This window comes from Ranitomeya variabilis, chromosome 5, assembly GCF_051348905.1.
Source record: "Ranitomeya variabilis isolate aRanVar5 chromosome 5, aRanVar5.hap1, whole genome shotgun sequence".
Taxonomy (NCBI): Eukaryota; Metazoa; Chordata; class Amphibia; order Anura; family Dendrobatidae; genus Ranitomeya; species Ranitomeya variabilis.
In genome coordinates this window covers 283,866,279-283,883,260 of record NC_135236.1, presented here as the reverse complement: position 1 = coordinate 283,883,260, position 16,982 = coordinate 283,866,279, and the positions used below count along the sequence as shown (strand labels likewise).

The 16,982-nt window shown below is 41.5% G+C and overlaps 1 protein-coding gene across 1 annotated transcript in view; it reads right to left on the bottom strand.

Moving 5' to 3' along the window:
• The window catches only part of KCP (kielin cysteine rich BMP regulator), a 144,873-nt gene that overhangs the window by 71,996 nt on the left and 55,895 nt on the right, over positions 1–16,982 (bottom strand). Inside the window, exons 10-15 of the mRNA XM_077264383.1 lie at positions 13,910–14,006; positions 12,805–12,887; positions 10,593–10,686; positions 3,324–3,403; positions 2,774–2,947; positions 2,551–2,644 (exon numbers count right to left, since the gene is read on the bottom strand). Of these exons, the coding sequence (XP_077120498.1) occupies positions 2,551–2,644; positions 2,774–2,947; positions 3,324–3,403; positions 10,593–10,686; positions 12,805–12,887; positions 13,910–14,006 (622 nt within the window). The remainder of the gene's footprint in view (positions 1–2,550; positions 2,645–2,773; positions 2,948–3,323; positions 3,404–10,592; positions 10,687–12,804; positions 12,888–13,909; positions 14,007–16,982) is intronic.

Here is a 16,982-nt window from a genome sequence, read left to right as displayed (position 1 = left end):
CTGGCAAAGTGCTGGAGGGGAGATACGTTTCACTACGCTTATTGTTGTCAGTTATATAAAACTCGTAGATTTTCCTCCAGCACACTAAGTGCTGTGAGGGGTTAACCGCTAATTTACATAATAGGCTGGGTTTTATGTGGATGGCCATAGAATGGATGGGAGGTTGTCCACCTTATCTCCACCCCCAGGGTGTGGTCTGGGGCTTAAATAGCTGTCTGCCAGAGGAAGTCAGCTTTCAAGGCCTGGAGAGTAGAGCTCCAGTGCATTGTGTCTTGTGAAGGAAAGCTGGACCGTTGGATGCTGATTTCTCCTAAGCGGGAGAACTTCCCGTACATGAATGGACTGTGTTATACTATTTTGTTTTATTTTCCTGTTTTGCCCTGAGGGGCCATGTTTATTTTGTCCTCACTATGGTTTATGCCGCATGTCTTTAATAAACCTGTGAAAGGACTTAAAGAGACCGCGTTCCGGTGCCTACCTCTGTGTCAGCTGAGTGAGCCACTCTACCACAAAGGTGACAGCTTTGTATGGATAAATGACAAACACCGGATGACTGCCACATACTTGTGTAAGTTCTGCTGAGTGTATGTACTCATGCTTTCAGCACCTATGTCAATGAGATAGAGGTGTTCAATGGACAGAAAGTGACCTTGACACACAGAATTGGGGTAATCAAGAAGGTTACTTATGATACAGTAACTTATGTCTGTACACACCTTTTTCGGCATTTTTAGAAATTTGTCCAGAAAGTGGTCATGGTGACCATCAATGATATAAATGTTTTGACATCCGGTGCTGTTACACACTAGTTATACATCCACTGCTGGATTCTTCATCTATAAATATTGGAGATCATTTCTACCTCCATATACCTTCATTCCAAACCTCATCTCATATGAATACAGGTCCTTCTCAAAAAATTAGCATATAGTGTTAAATTTCATTATTTACCATAATGTAATGATTACAATTAAACTTTCATATATTATAGATTCATTATCCACCAACTGAAATTTGTCAGGTCTTTTATTGTTTTAATACTGATGATTTTGGCCTACAACTCCTGATAACCCAAAAAACCTGTCTCAATAAATTAGCATATTTCAACCGTCCAATCAAATAAAAGTGTTTTTTAATAACAAACAAAAAAACCATCAAATAATAATGTTCAGTTATGCACTCAATACTTGGTCGGGAATCCTTTGGCAGAAATGACTGCTTCAATGCGGCGTGGCATGGAGGCAATCAGCCTGTGACACTGCTGAGATGTTATGGAGGCCCAGGATGCTTCAATAGCGGCCTTAAGCTCATCCAGAGTGTTGGGTCTGGCGTCTCTCAACTTTCTCTTCACAATATCCCACAGATTCTCTATGGGGTTCAGGTCAGGAGAGTTGGCAGGCCAATTGAGCACAGTAATACCATGGTCAGTAAACCATTTACCAGTGGTTTTGGCACTGTGAGCAGGTGCCAGGAAGCATGAAGTGCTCCAAAATCTCCTGATAGCTAGCTGCATTGACCCTGCCCTTGATGAAACACAGTGGACCAACACCAGCAGCTGACATGGCACCCCACACCATCACTGACTGGGTACTTGACACTGGACTTCAGGCATTTTGGCATTTCCTTCTCCCCAGTCTTCCTCCAGACTCTGGCACCTTGATTTCCGAATGACATGCAAAATTTGCTTTCATCAGAAAAAAGTACTTGGGACCACTTAGCAACAGTCCAGTGCTGCTTCTCTGTAGCCCAGGTCAGGCGCTTCTGCCGCTGTTTATGGTTCAAAAGTGGCTTTACCTGGGGAATGCGGCACCTGTAGCCCATTTCCTGCACACGCCTGTGCACGGTGGCTCTGGATGTTTCCACACCAGACTCAGTCCACTGCTTCCTCAGGTTCCCCAAGGTCTGGAATCGGTCCTTCTCCACAATCTTCCTCAGGGTCCGGTCACCTCTTCTCGTTGTACAGCGTTTTCTGCCACATTGTTTCCTTCCAACAGACTTACCATTGAGGTGCCTTGATACAGCACTCTGGGAACAGCCTATTTGTTGAGAAATTTCTTTCTGGGTCTTACCCTCTTGCTTGAGGGTGTCAATGATGGCCTTCTTGACATCTGTCAGGTCGCTAGTCTTACCCATGATGGGGGTTTTGAGTAATGAACCAGGCAGGGAGTTTTTAAAAGCCTCAGGTATCTTTTGCATGTGTTTAGAGTTAATTAGTTGATTCAGAAGATTAGGGTAATAGGTCGTTTAGAGAACCTTTTCTTGATATGCTAATTTATTGAGACAGGTTTTTTGGGTTATCAGGAGTTGTATGCCAAAATCATCAGTATTAAAACAATAAAAGACCTGACAAATTTCAGTTGGTGGATAATGAATCTATAATATATGAAAGTTTAATTGTAATCATTACATTATGGTAAATAATGAAATTTAACACTATATGCTAATTTTTTGAGAAGGACCTGTACATTGTTATGTGATATTATGTAATGATTTAAAAGTTTAGAAATAGAAAGTTACAATAATTGTCAAATATAAGTCAATGCGGCTGACCTTGACACCTCTTACAACATTCCCCAGGAACCTCTTCTAGTTGGCCACAAGTCAATTTGGGGCAAGATACTCGTATACAATTGACATTACCATTCTGCAGAAGAAAGCGCAGATTGTACTATATTAACAAACACAAAGTTCAGACTAAGAGAAAAGCATAGCCTCTTAAATTAGTACAAGCTGGACTACACTGAATTATAATATACTTAGAAGTGAAAACTACCTTGCAAATACAGCTTTCACAAGGATCACCATTGCCTTTAAACGTGACACCATTTGGTATAATGTCTCCTTGAAGATCGCAGGCTGAACAATCTGGACAGCAGGAACCTCGTTTAACTCCATGAGTACAGCTTTGTGGACAATGCACGGCATCAGTGCACCTCACTTCACCATCCTGAAAATCAGAAAAAAAAAGGGCAGTGAGAAATAACAAAAAAAAATATTTCAGTGGAAGTAAATGGAGACTTTGTTACATTTCACACATAAGACCCATTAAAAAAATGTAGTAATGATCAAAAGTGACAATACAAAAGTGCTAAAATGTTTGCTTTCAGAAAATCTAGATAACGATAAAGAAAGGTAGAGTCTAAGAAGCAAAAAAAGTCAAGATCATATGCTGTTATATATTATTAAACCAAAAAGTATTACAAAACATATCTGATATCTAATTAGGTCTTAAAGTGAATGTAATAACTGCATAATCTTTATAAAAGACATACTACAACTGCACCAAAACTGCACTGTGTACATTAAGGACTCTGCATACCGACCTGACATATGCAGTGATGGCAACCATCGGAGGTGGTAATGTTCTGACCAGGTAACAAGGGTTTCCCGTGAAAGTCACACACTAGGAGGAACAAAGGGAACAACATGTAGGTGATGTCACTGCCATCTTGAGGAAAGTCTTCATGAGCCAAAGACCTCTTCGATGTCTGTCACTGTGTCAACCTGTGGTGAGAGGGACAGGCACCATGGTCTATTGATCCCTTCTTTGTCTCTATTTTATGGTGGTCACATCTTGCAACTTGAGCTGTTAAAATCTTTTACTTCTGGATTATTTTATTAAACTACTAAAGTCTGCATATTGCTTAAACATCATAAATAACAGTATACAGTATTTCATTAGGATATCTTTACATTTTTGCATGAAAAAAGACCTTAAGGGTATGTGCACACGTTGCAGATTTGCCTGTGGAATTTTCTGCGCAGATTCTGCATCTCTTTGCAGAAAACGCAGGTAAAAATCCGTGTGGATCTGATGCGTTCTTGATGTGTTTTTGATGCGGATTTGTATGCGTTTTTGTAGTCTAAATAAAGATCTATTATTTAACACAAAAAAAAAGAATTGTGATGTCATTTCTTGTCCAACCTCTTCATTTACATTCTCCATTGAAGAATAATGTTTACACACACAGATAGATAGATCCATAGATAACAGATAGATAGATCTATAGATATATATTAGATCAGGGGTCCCCAACCTGTAGCTCGGGAGCCACATGTGGCTCGCGGTCCTATGAATTGTGGCTCGCGGCTGTCTGTCAGCTTGGTGCATTAGCTCCAGCTCTAGCAAACAGGTATGAAGAGGACATCTGAAAATGGTGAATTTTATGAGCAGCCCTGTACAGTAGCGCAGATTTGGATGCACATATACTGGTCTTAGGGGTTTTGAGATTATTTAAGTATGGTACGCTGGAGACAAGATGACACAACCTGTCAGATGAGGTGTTTGAAGCTGGATGTGACAGTGTCTTGGGAGTGCTTTTTAGGAGAATACTGAATAGGGGGTATTGTAGGAACCCCTTGATCTTTGTATACTGCTTTAGGGTGATTGATTTTTGTGGAAAAGCTTTGGTTACCATTATACCTATAATGGGGGCTTTGGTTGCAACTATTGTGAGGGGGGGCAGGAGCTGAATGTGGCTCGTGACCCTCTCTCAAGGCTGGATGTGGCTCGCAACCCTCTCTCAGAGCTGAATGTGGCTCTCAAGGTCAGAAACGTTGGGGACCTCAGTATTAGATATTAGATAGATAGATGATAGATACATAGTTAGATATTAGATAGATAGATCTATAGATAGACAATACTAAGCCCGATGTTTAGTAATAAACATAATAAAATGGTACATAAAGACAAATAAAGACACACACAAAATCTGTGTTAGGCCGGGGTCACACTTGCGAGAAACTCGCACGAGTCTCGCACCTCAATGCCAAGCACTGCCGCTGGCACTGGGACTGGAGTGTTCAGCTGCATAGAAATACATGCAGCCGCACACTCTGGTCCCAAGTGCCGGTGGCAGTGCCGGGTATTGATGTGAGAGACTCGTGCGAGTTTCTCGCAAGTGTGACCCCTGCCTTAAACACAATATCTGTTTAATTAAAAAAAAAATAAGAAAAAAAAATGGCATGGGGTCCCGCTCAATTTTCTGCGCCAGAGAGGGAAAGCCAGCGACTGTGGGCTGATGTTTATAGCCTAGGAAGGGGTTAATAACCATGGATCTTCCCAGGCTATGAATATCAGCCTGCAGCTGTATATTTCGCCTTTGCTGGCTATTAAAATAGAGGGACCACCCCCCATAAAAAGGATGTGGGGTGCCTCTATAATGAATAGCCAGAAAAGGCTATGCAGACAGTTGCGGCTAATATTCATAGCCTAGGAAGGGGCCATGGATATTGCCCCCCTCGGCTACAAACACCAGCTCACAGCCACCCCAGAAATGGTGCAACTCTAAGATCCACCAATTCGGCACTTAAACTCTCTCTTCCCACTGAACTGCAGCTTTGGCATATGGTGTAATAGGGGGTTAATGTCACCTTTGTATTGTAAGGTGACATCAAGCCAGCTTAGTAATGGAGAGGCATCAATAAGTCATCTATCCATTATTAATCCTATAGTTATGAAAGGGTTAAATAAACACAGCCAGAATAACACACAGTTTTCCCATATTTATAGTTCTGCAAATCGATGCGACACCCTCGGTCTCCTGCAAAAAAATAAAAAATAAACCAACACAAATACTCTCTGGTCCGACATAGTCCATTTAATAAAGAGTGTCCCACAACGATCTCCCCTATAGAGCAGTCACATCAGGAGATGTGACTGCTCTATAGGCCTCCAGTGACACACTGACAGGAGACAATGGCTGTGTTATCACTGAGGGTTCAGTGAGTTCATTGCTCTCACTTTACGGCACTGCTGTGTGAGAATTTTTCAATGCAGCGGTACCGCAGGTGACAGGGACTTCTGACGGCGGAGTGATAGAGTGCGGGAGAATACCTGCTGTCATTGTATCACCGAAGCCCATGGAGAGCGGTCACATCTGCCGATGTGACAGCTCTCCATGCGAGATCGTCGTGGGATACTTGTTATTACATGGATCACATCGGAACAGGGAGTATACTGTTGGTTTATTATTTAAATTTTTGTTACAGATGATCGAGGGAGTCGGGGACTAGGTGATTGGTGAATATGTACTGTATGTGTAGGTGTTGTTTTTTTTTTTTACACAGTAGCCAGATGATGGGACTACTGCTGTCCCATCATCCAGTTAGCTGTCACTGTAGCAGGCATAGCCGGATGGGACTAGTAGTCCCATCGGACGATATCTTTCTACATACAGATCCGCACACACACAGACACACAGCCGCGGACACACACACACAGACACACACAGCCCCGCAGACACACACAAACACCTGCACACAGACACGCACATCTTCTCTGCACACACACAGTCTCCACCCACACACATAGTCTCCGCCCACACACTCTTCCTCCTCCCGATCTGCAGCGTTTCTCCCAGGCAATTCCTCAGCAAAACAGCAGATCTTTTTAAACCTGCAGTTTTGCTGTGGATTTGCCTGACTCAATGGAAGTCAATGGGTGCAGAAATGCTGCAGATCCGCAAAAAGAATTGACATGCTGTGGAAAATAAAATGCTGTCACTGTGCAGGCCCCCCAGACCTTTGATGCTGTAACTAGTTGAGGGTGTGTCGATTTCTCCGGACTAATCCTTTTCATCATGTAAGCAGGCACCTGTGTTCGTAAGTGACATGAATTGAAAGAGCGATGTCACCAAGGGCTCCTTGCAAATTTTGCACGTGTACAATCCTCTCCCTCCCTGAGAATGCACAATGAAGCCAGGTGTCGATTCCAGGCTTCATCGTCAAACTGTGCATGCCCAGTAAGGCAGCAATCACGAGGGAGTAGCGTTTTTGCTGCGTTTTTGCAGCATTTTTTCAACACCCATTCAAGCCAATATGTGAAAAACGCTGCAAAAACGCTGAAAGAAGTGACATGCTCTATGTCCAAAAAATGCAGCAAAGCACAAAATACCCATGACACAAAATACCAATGTGTGTGCATGAGATTTCTGAAATCTCATAGGCTTTGCCGGTATTGTAAAAAGCAGCTGAAAATAGCATAAAAAAACGCAGCAAAAACACCCAGTGTGAACTTACCCTACAGCAGTTATCAACGTTCACTATCAAAAGCAGATGGAGGCTATGTGATGAAGCCGGCAAACACCTTGACAGACTCACTCTGTCATATATATATATATATATATATATATATCTGTCATGGAGCATTAAGGGATCGAATATATTACAACTGATATTATAGGGTATATACTTTGTATGTAGTGCCCATTTTTATTGGAAATTGAATCATATAAAGGGTTGTCTTACAGTATTTCACTTTTCTAACATCCACCATATTTTGCCATGGAGAGCTATTTGACATATTATGGTATATACATACGGTATACTGTATATACCGGATATTGTCACTATTTTTAAATATTAAACAAAATTTTACATGAACCATTTTGGACATTTTTACACATTCCCTCAATAATTATGAACTCAAAAGTAACTGGGCAAACTTATCTCTGGCAGTCCCGATTACAGTCTGGAATGCATGAATATAACAAAAAGTTTCCTCCCTTCAGATGCCTTGCTAATCCTATACTACAGCTGCCTTCCTTTAGTTGCTGCATGTTTGTAGGTCTTTCTACCATTACTTTAGACTTCAGTTTGGTGTGATACGCATACTTATACTGTTCTCTTCCCAACATTCTGATACAACGAATCTTGGCTGTATCTACAGAAAGGATTTTGTTTTAGAACTCAACGATTACTAGTCTAATCTTGCACTTTTGCTCTTTTATTCTTGATCGTTACCAGTGGTTTGCTCAGCAATAATACACCAACCTCTTGAGTGCGTCCTTGACTTGAAAATTCTACAATCATCCACTTTGGAGGTCTTCTATGCTTTTGAATTGGTAATTCCCAAAGTTCCTTCTTTCTCACTGATATGTTTTTTTTATGTTTGTAAGCAGGAGTGCAAATACAACAGCACAGAGAATGATGAGACAGTGGCAACCTAACCAACACTTATTTATCTGATTAACACAACTAAAGGGATGCCTATGGCACAATATCAATGAATATAAAAAAACTATGAAAATACAGTAAATCTAATTACGCAGAATATTTATACAATTCTAACTGCACACTCCTATTCCTGTTATTACAACTATACACTAGTATCAAAGGCATCTTGGTCCTAATGTCTTAACCCTAAGTGCGTCACCGACTTTATCAGGTCCGTGGCCATTGCCACTCTCTAGGCAATATGATACAGGCCCTAAGAAAAGTCAATGGTACTCCGCGATTAAAATACAAGTCCTGGTCATAAGAGTCACTTTACATGTCCCTCAAGCTGACCGCCTCTGTTCCCTGAAGCATGGCCCTGGTCCCTTCTTTTTGTACTGTACATCTTCACTGGAGCTTACAGCTCACACATACGTCCTTTTTCTATGATCTGGTGGTCTTCCTTTTGTTCTTGGCTCTGCTTACTAGGTTTCTGTCTCCGGTCCTGACCACATAGGTCTGGCCTCTTGGCTACTTCACTCAGATCTGGTCTCTCAGTTCCTTCACTCGGGTCTGGTCTCCTGGTTCCTTCACTAGGGTCTGGTCTCACATAATGGCAGCTATTAGCCAACTCCATGGCCTCATGCGTCTGTCCTGCTACAGGTCCACGTGTTGACTCTTCCTTTTCACCGCCCCCACCCCCACCCCCCCGAGCCTTTTATAATTATTAACCGCACAAAATCTACCACCTGATCTGGTGTCTCCTTCAACCTCTCCCCCTCAGGAACCAGGTATTTCATCTTAAAGTTCCTGTTGATGCGGCTCTTGCTACTTTCACTCATCTACAATACTTAACCAGTAGATGAAGGCTCTTATTTGCAGACACTGCACTAGTTCTCAAACTGAGGGAATCTCTCTTTTTCCACCTCCTTATATGTTTTTCATTTTTACAGAAAAATGATGGTGACCTTTACGTGAGCAAATCTTCTGACCACATATTGAGAGCTACTTAACCCCTTTCAGAAGTTACACGTAATAGTACACCCACATCTGAATCCCTCCGTTTGATGTGGGCTCCAGCGCTGAGCCCACATCTTTCCCCGCACATGTCAGCTGTTTTGAACAGCTGACATATGCCCAAAAAAGCCGCGGGTCGAATCGTTATCCACCAGCGGCTGTTAACTAGTTAAATGCCACTGTCAATCTTTGGCAGCGTCATTTAACTCGCGCTTTCCGGAAGTGTGCCAGAAATCCTGCCCATCGGTGACCCCGATCTCGGGTCACCGATGGGTTGGCATGACAACCAGAGGTCTCCAGCAGACCTCTATGGTTGTCATAGCCAGATTGCTGTGAGTGCCGTCTGGTGGTAAATTTGCAACAGCAAAAAAGGAAAAGTTGTGGAATTATGGTAATCACAGAATCAATAGACATATTAATGGTATGCAAATGATGAAATATAAAGAACAAATTAATTTTTCAAAGCATTTCAATTTATGCTGTAGTGACTATGAGCACCACACGCAGAAATACATGCACCTATGCACCTTGGCATTCTATCACTGGTACATGATATGTCGGGTCCCCTATTTTGGTGCAAGCTTAGGAGCTGAGCCCGTATCTGTCGTGACAAATGATGGCTGTGTTATTCAGCGAGCTCTGCCCCCATATGTTATCCTTTTAAATGCCACTTTCAATCTCTGACACTGGCATGTGCAGCATGAGGTCTGGGAGATGAATTATACTAACCACCCAATGCCCCCACCCTAAGGCTAAGTGCACACGTCATGATTCTTTGCACAAATTTCCTGAACAAAACCAGACTTTTTCTGCAGGAAATTCGCATGCGTTTCTTTCGCGTTTTATAACGTTTTTTGGCGATTTTTTTGCGGATTTTTCCCTTTTTTTCCGAAGCTTCTCCAATTCAATAATATAGCGGCAAAAATGCAAAAAATCCGCAAAACTAATGAACATGCTGCATTTTTTCCATGATGTGTTTTTTTGCGGAAAAAAACTCAACATGTGCACAAAAATTGCGGATTGCATTCTAATAATAGGATGCTTAATGAATGCGCTTTTTTCGTGGTTTTATCACGTTTTTATAGCGAAAAACAGCGAAAAAAACGCAAAAAATCCTGAACGTGTGTACACAGCCTAAATGTGATCAGAGGGTGCTGATGGGTTGCCATAACAGCCGGGTGGTCTACTAAAAGCATCCATGTCTGTCAATGACAGTACTTCACTGATATAGTAGTGCTATATATGCTTTATACAGCACTACTATGATATTGCCCTAGCAATAAAGTGGGACATGTTAGGAGTAATTGTCCCAATAAAAGGAAACGTTTTACTATAGCTTCTCACTGTAGGCAATCACGTCACTATGGGACTCGGAGACAATAGAGCTGAAATCACACTGGTGCGTCCAGAATAAATGAATCCTTGGGTCAACTATATTTGTATTGGGAGGTGATGTGTGAGCAGTACTGCACCTCTTGTGGTGTTGACCTCTTATAGGTAGACCATGTCATGAAGGTGGAGCGGGCCTGTCTGTGACAATACACATCAGCTCATTTCTTTTTGTAGAGCAAGCGCAAAATACAATTTGGGATAAGAACTGACATTGCTATTTGTAACCATAACTTATGTTAGAGGTTTACCTGGACAGGTGGGGCAACACTGGCCTGGTGTGATTACTGGATTGCCGCAAGCAGCAGCTGGGCATTGCACAGGTAAACATCGCACCAGGTTATTCTGCAAAAGAACGAGAAATATTACTAGAAGGAGAAAAAAATCTAAGATGGTATTTACTCTAAATCAGAAGACATTTGTCCAAGGTTTTCAAAATATCTTCCTGTATATAATTACTTGTATAAGTAGGCTTTGTGCTAAGGTATGATCTATTTAACCCCTTACTGCAGAATAACTTCTTGTTGATTAGATTCTTACGGCAATGTCTTCTATGTAAGGGCTTGTTTTTTTGTGGGTTGAGTTGTAGTTTTAAAGGGAATCTGTCACCCCAAAAATCGTATATGAGATAAGGCTACCGGCATCAGGGTCTTATCTACGTCGGTCCCAGCATCTCACTGAATCTGATACTGTGCAAAGGGTTACTGCTGCCTCTCCAGGCTTTACTATTGTACCCTGCACTGGTCTGCGGTGAGCAGGCTTTTCTGGGACTAAGTCCTGCTTTGCACACACTGAGCATGCCCAGGGCAAGATCTCTCAGTGGAGATCAAGGGTCACATGCTCAGGTACTGCAGCAACTTCCGTTGGTCCTCCAGGAAGGCCCTGTACCTGATCAAGTTCTGTGGCAGCCTTCCATTGGTCCTTCTTGGAAGGTCCTGTAGCTGTCCTACAGCTATAAAAGGTTCTCATGACCGCACGGCCATGCGCTAGTGTCAATTTACATATGAGCTCAGCGCTAGTGTGGTCATGTTTTGTATGCAGTCAGGGACCCAGCTGAAATAAGCCCCTAGAATGCTGGCACCTCCGGCGAGGAGATTGTGTATGAGTGTATTCAGGGACCCGGCTGAAATAAGCCCCTAGAATGCGGGCACCTCCGGCGAGGAGTTTCATGTTTGCATTTGACTGCATGATCACCATCTGCTCTACTAAGTAGCTGTGTGCCTCTGTGAGCCAAACAGGGCACAGCGTTATCTTTGCTAACAGACTCTGTGAAGTAACAGAGTCTGTTTATACCACTGTATAGTACCGCCATATCTAGCTACAGGTGCTTTCCTGCACGGTGGATCCGGGGTTGCGAACGCACCAACTTCCTCTAATAAATATATATTCGGTGCGTTCCGCCAACCCTAACACTATGTAATGCAGCTCTGGATCAAATAAATTTTAAAAAGAAAAATCTACTATGTGAACATGTGATTTTACTTCCATTTTAATAATAATAATCTTTTATTTTTATATAGCGCTAACATATTCCGCAGCGCTTTAGGCTGTGTGCACACGATGCGGAATTTGTGCGGATCCGCAGCGGATTTTTCCACGCAGAAACGCTGCAGTTCCGCACAGTGATTTACAGTACAATGTAAATTAATAGGGGAAAAAAAAGCTGTGCTAATGGTGCATGTCACTTCTTTTGTGCGGAACTGCAGCGTTTCTGCACCCTTCCATTATCGAAATCCACAGTGGTAAAAACCACACCTGCGGTTTCTGCCAGTGTGCACATAGCCTTACAGTTTGCACACATTATTATCGCTGTCCCCGATTGGGCTCACAATCTAACTTCCCTATCAGTAGGTCTTTGGTATGTGGGAGGAAACCGGAGAACCCAGAGGAAACCCACGCAAACACGGGGAGAACATACAAACTCCATGCAGATGTTGTCCAAGGTGGGATTAGAACCCAGGACCCCAGCGCTGCAAGGCTGCAGTGCTATCCACTGAGCCACCATGCTTCCATTTTGCCGTAGATCTCTTTGTGTGATGCTTGTGCTGAATCATGATGTACGGTCACCCAATATATAATCATGGCTTAAGTCACGTATGGATTAGAAGAAAGCATTTGTAATGGTTCCCATCCGTATATCTTACATTACTGCACCCTCGTAATTCCTCACCTAAGTTAGGCAATCTGCACTAAGCAAGCAACACCCCTCATCTTCTCAGCTATTCCCATTACACAGTGGCCTCATTCACTCCCTACATTGTGACCTGCAGATCCATGCTATTAACAACAAGAACATGACATGGCAAAAGGACTTCATGCTTAGGCTGGGAACTTTAAGGAGAGAAGCTATTCAGTGCTGGCGCTCCAATCTGTTAATATTCTCCAACCTTTGTCTCTTTTTCCACTCTTAGTCCTAACACAGTATATTGATCAAGAGTCACAAGGCTTACGTTGGGCACTCACCAAACAGGAACAGTTCACGCAAGCATTGCTCTGTGAAAGGAAGTAGTCTCCATTTCTGTAAGCTACGCCTTCATATTCACATCCTGGAATTAATACAGTGGAAAATGAAGAATAATGAAAATTGATTGCTACAGATCTAGAAAGGGTTACCTTGACTCTGATAATGCAGCACTGGTGATTGCACTATACAAACAAAACATGTTATTTCACATCTAACTTGACATTGGTCAATGGCTTCTGCAATGCTAAGGTATCTTGCGTCTCTTAAATGAGCTAGCCTTTTGTGACAAGTTATCAAGATGGCGAGCAGCGAGTCATGATGACCATTTGCTACAGCTGTATATGGATTTAAGACCCCCATACACATTAGACTAAAGTTGAAATCAACAGTTTAGGCAGGTGCCGGCCGACTGATGGTTGGGAGAGATGTTAATTGCCCATGTCCACTTTCAGACTGCTATTACATAAACACACAAATTGCTGTCCAAGATCAGTGTGGGGCAACAAATATAATTAACAGTTTGACTAAAGGGCAACAAATTTCTTAACTAAAGACCTAAAAATTAACTTTTATTATTAATTACTAAAGGAACAAGACTATTAAAAATCAAACAAAGTCAGTTTCACTTGGTGGACAATAGCATACTAAAAATATCTATATACCTTATAGCCTCAATCCCCTGATGACGCCAGTGGTACTGGTGAAACATGTTGTCGAGGCTCAGGGCAGTTTTTAGTAGCACATGTCAGTGAACTTTATGGGGGCAATAGATGTGGGATATAGATAGTGCCCGCACCTGGATCCACATGCCTAAATGAAATGATATGAGTACATTATATAGGTAGGGCCATTAGCACTAGATACGGGACGGAAGATTACTTCATTATTAGTATGCTAGCGTCCAACAAGTGACTCTGTGCGATTTCTAATAGTCTTGTTCCTTTAGTAATTAATAATAAAAGTTAATTTTAAGGTCTTAAGTTAAGGGATTTGTTGCCTTTTAGGCAAACTGTTAATTATCTTTCAGACTGCCAATCACATTGTTCTTCCAGTGAAAAGCCACCGGTTGTCAGGTAGTGTCGGCTGAGATGGCTTTAGTCTCACCTTGCTGGCACGCAGCACAGCATTGTCCAGGTGGGGTGTACTTCTTTATACAGGTCACTTCTGGGCAGCGCTCCCTCATACACTGGACTGTTCCATTCTAGCAAAAAACATATTTGTATATATTATGTATTTCGTTCTTATTTATTTGCATTTATTTACGATAATTTATTTATTTTACTCACTTATATAGTGCTATTAATTCCACAGCGCTTTACATACATTATCATCATTGTCCCCATTGGTACTCACAATCTAAATTCCCTATCAGTATGTCTTTGGCGTGTGGGAGGAAACCGGAAAACCCGGAGGAAACCCACGCAAACACGGGGAGAACATACAAACTCCTTGCAGATGTTGTCCTTGATGGGATTTGAACCCAGGACCCCAGCGTTGCAAGGATGCAGTGCTAACCACTGAGGGACCGTAAGCAAATTTTACCTAGACGTGGTTCATTCATGCAGATTTTATCTATGGCAAAAAAATTAAATACATAATAAAGAAAACTAGAAGTCTAAATGACTGCATGGTATTGTATGTGATTGCAATATTAATCTATAGAAATGTTTAGCTTCTACTGTAAGTAGTCCTTCTGCTCATTGTAGACATGAAGTCTCGTGTTAATTTTCATAATTGTGGCTGTAGAGTCTGTTTTTATAATATATGATTGTAAATACGTCTCCGTTACTTTTTTGCCCACGTATCCACGAATCTGTCCTATTTCTCTGCTATCTGAACCCATCTATCAGCCCTATTTACAACAGTATACCCTACATCGGTCTTTTCCTATTTATATCTGTAACTGTATACTGTATCTATCCTGTTCTCTTTCTCCTGGTGTTTGTATACTCTACAGTATGTCTCCTTTTTCTTCTAACGCGTCTTTATAAAAAAGAAAGCCATCATTAAAGTTTGATCCTTTAAAAATACCACTCCAGGGTATTTTTTATATTTCTCATCATATAGATAACACTAATGTACATTTCCTATGTGTCGTCAAATACTTACCGATCACCATCTTCTGCTAGTCCCAGCTCCGCTCTAGTCCTTTTATGCACACGTGAGCAGAGTTGCGACTTGTCATATTGGCACAACGGAAGTCATGTCTCAACGTAAGTCTATAAGACTCAGAACGATAGAAAGTAACAGTTGGTAGTGACGTCTGGCCAGCTAGAGCTGCAGTCACAAGATGGTGGAGAGGGACTAGAGCATCGCTAGAAACAGTAAGATGACCACTGGTAAGTATTTTACTGCGCACAGGGAACATACAGTCATGGCCGTAAGTGTTAGCACCCTTGAAAATGGTCTGAGGACTTTAGAACCAAAATTGCTGAACAATATCAACAATCTCAAGATTACAAGTACATCTCCAGAGATCTTGATGTTCCTTTGTCCACTGTGAGCAACATAATCAAGAAGTTTACAACTCATGGCACTGTAGCTAATCTCCCTGCATGTGGATTGCAGCAAAAAATTGATGAATGGTTGTAACACAGGATAGTCCGGATGATAGATAAGCAGCCTCAATCAAGGTCCAAAGATATTCAAGCTGTCCTGCAGGCTCAGGATGCATCAGTGTTAACGCAAACGATTTGTAGTCATTTGAATGAAATGAAACGCTATGGCAGGAGTCCCAGGAGGACCCCAGTGCTGACACAGAGACATAAACAAACTAGACTGCAGTTTGCCAAAATGTACATGAGTAAGCCAAAAGCCTTCTGCAAAAGCATCTTATGGACAGATGGGTCCAAGAGAAAGCTTTTTGGTAAAGCACATCATTTTACTGTTTATCGAAAACTGAATGAGGCCTACAAAGAAAAGAACACAGTACCTATAGTGAAATATGTTTTCCTGTCTCTGGCACTGGGTGCCTTGACTGTGTGCGAGGCATTATGAAATATAAAGATTACCAAAGAATTTTGGGTCTCAATGTAATGCCCAGTGTCAGAAAGCTGGGTTTGTATAATAGATCCTTGGTCTTCCAGCAGGACAATGACCCCAAAGATACTTCAAGAAGCTCCCAGAAATGGATGAAAGCAAAGCGTTGGAGAGTTCTGAAGTGACCAGAAATGAGTCCAGATCTAAATCCCATTGCACATCTGTGGAGAGATCTTAAAATTGCTGTCAGGAGAAGGCACCCTTCAAATATGAGAGCAGTTTGCAAATAAAGAGTAGCCCAAAATTCTAGTTGAGAGGTGCAAGAAGCAATTGATTGCAGTTATTTATTCTGACGGGTGTGCAACTAAATATTAAGCTGAGGGTGCCAACAATTTTGTCTGGCCCATTTTTTTTTCTTTTTGTGAAATTATGTCCATTTTGCTTTTTTTTCCCTCTGTTTTTGTGTTGTTCCAATACACACAAAGAAAATAAACATATGCATAACAAAATATGTGTAATTGCAATAATTTTCTGGCAGAAACACTTCATTTTCTGGAACAATTTCAAGAATGTTAACACTTTCAGCCATGACTGTATATTACTGATACCTATCCAACTGTACTTTAAACATACGAAATATACCATATGTTTCATAGAATTTACAGACAATCGCCATAGATTATAAAGTAATTGAATTGGTTTATTTGCTTTCTAAAAGCTATACTTATGGTTAAGGAATGGAACAGTACTTAGGTATAACAATGTGGTAATCATAATGGTAATTAATCAAAATTTTATTCAACCCAGCACAAAAAGAAAACTAAACACTCGCTGATCGTGAGCAGTTGACCAATGCAATAACAAGACTCCCTAGGTTTATATGCAATCCAGCACCTGACTTTATAATTAGCAGTCCATACAGATGTTTTGTTAACGCTCACGCATTTCAAACCCGATGGTTATTACGGCATATAACACACTTACAGTTTTACAGTCCAGGAAAACTATGACATATGTAATACTACACTCCTAACAGAAAAACTGTAATACGACCTGGAATTTATTGACTGGTACTACAACACGCATTCACATTACATTCTCTACATACAGTGCCTTGCGAAAGTATTTGGTATCTTTATGTTTGAAGCATGATATGTGGGAAAAGGTTGAAAAGTTCCAGGGAGCCGAATACTTTCAC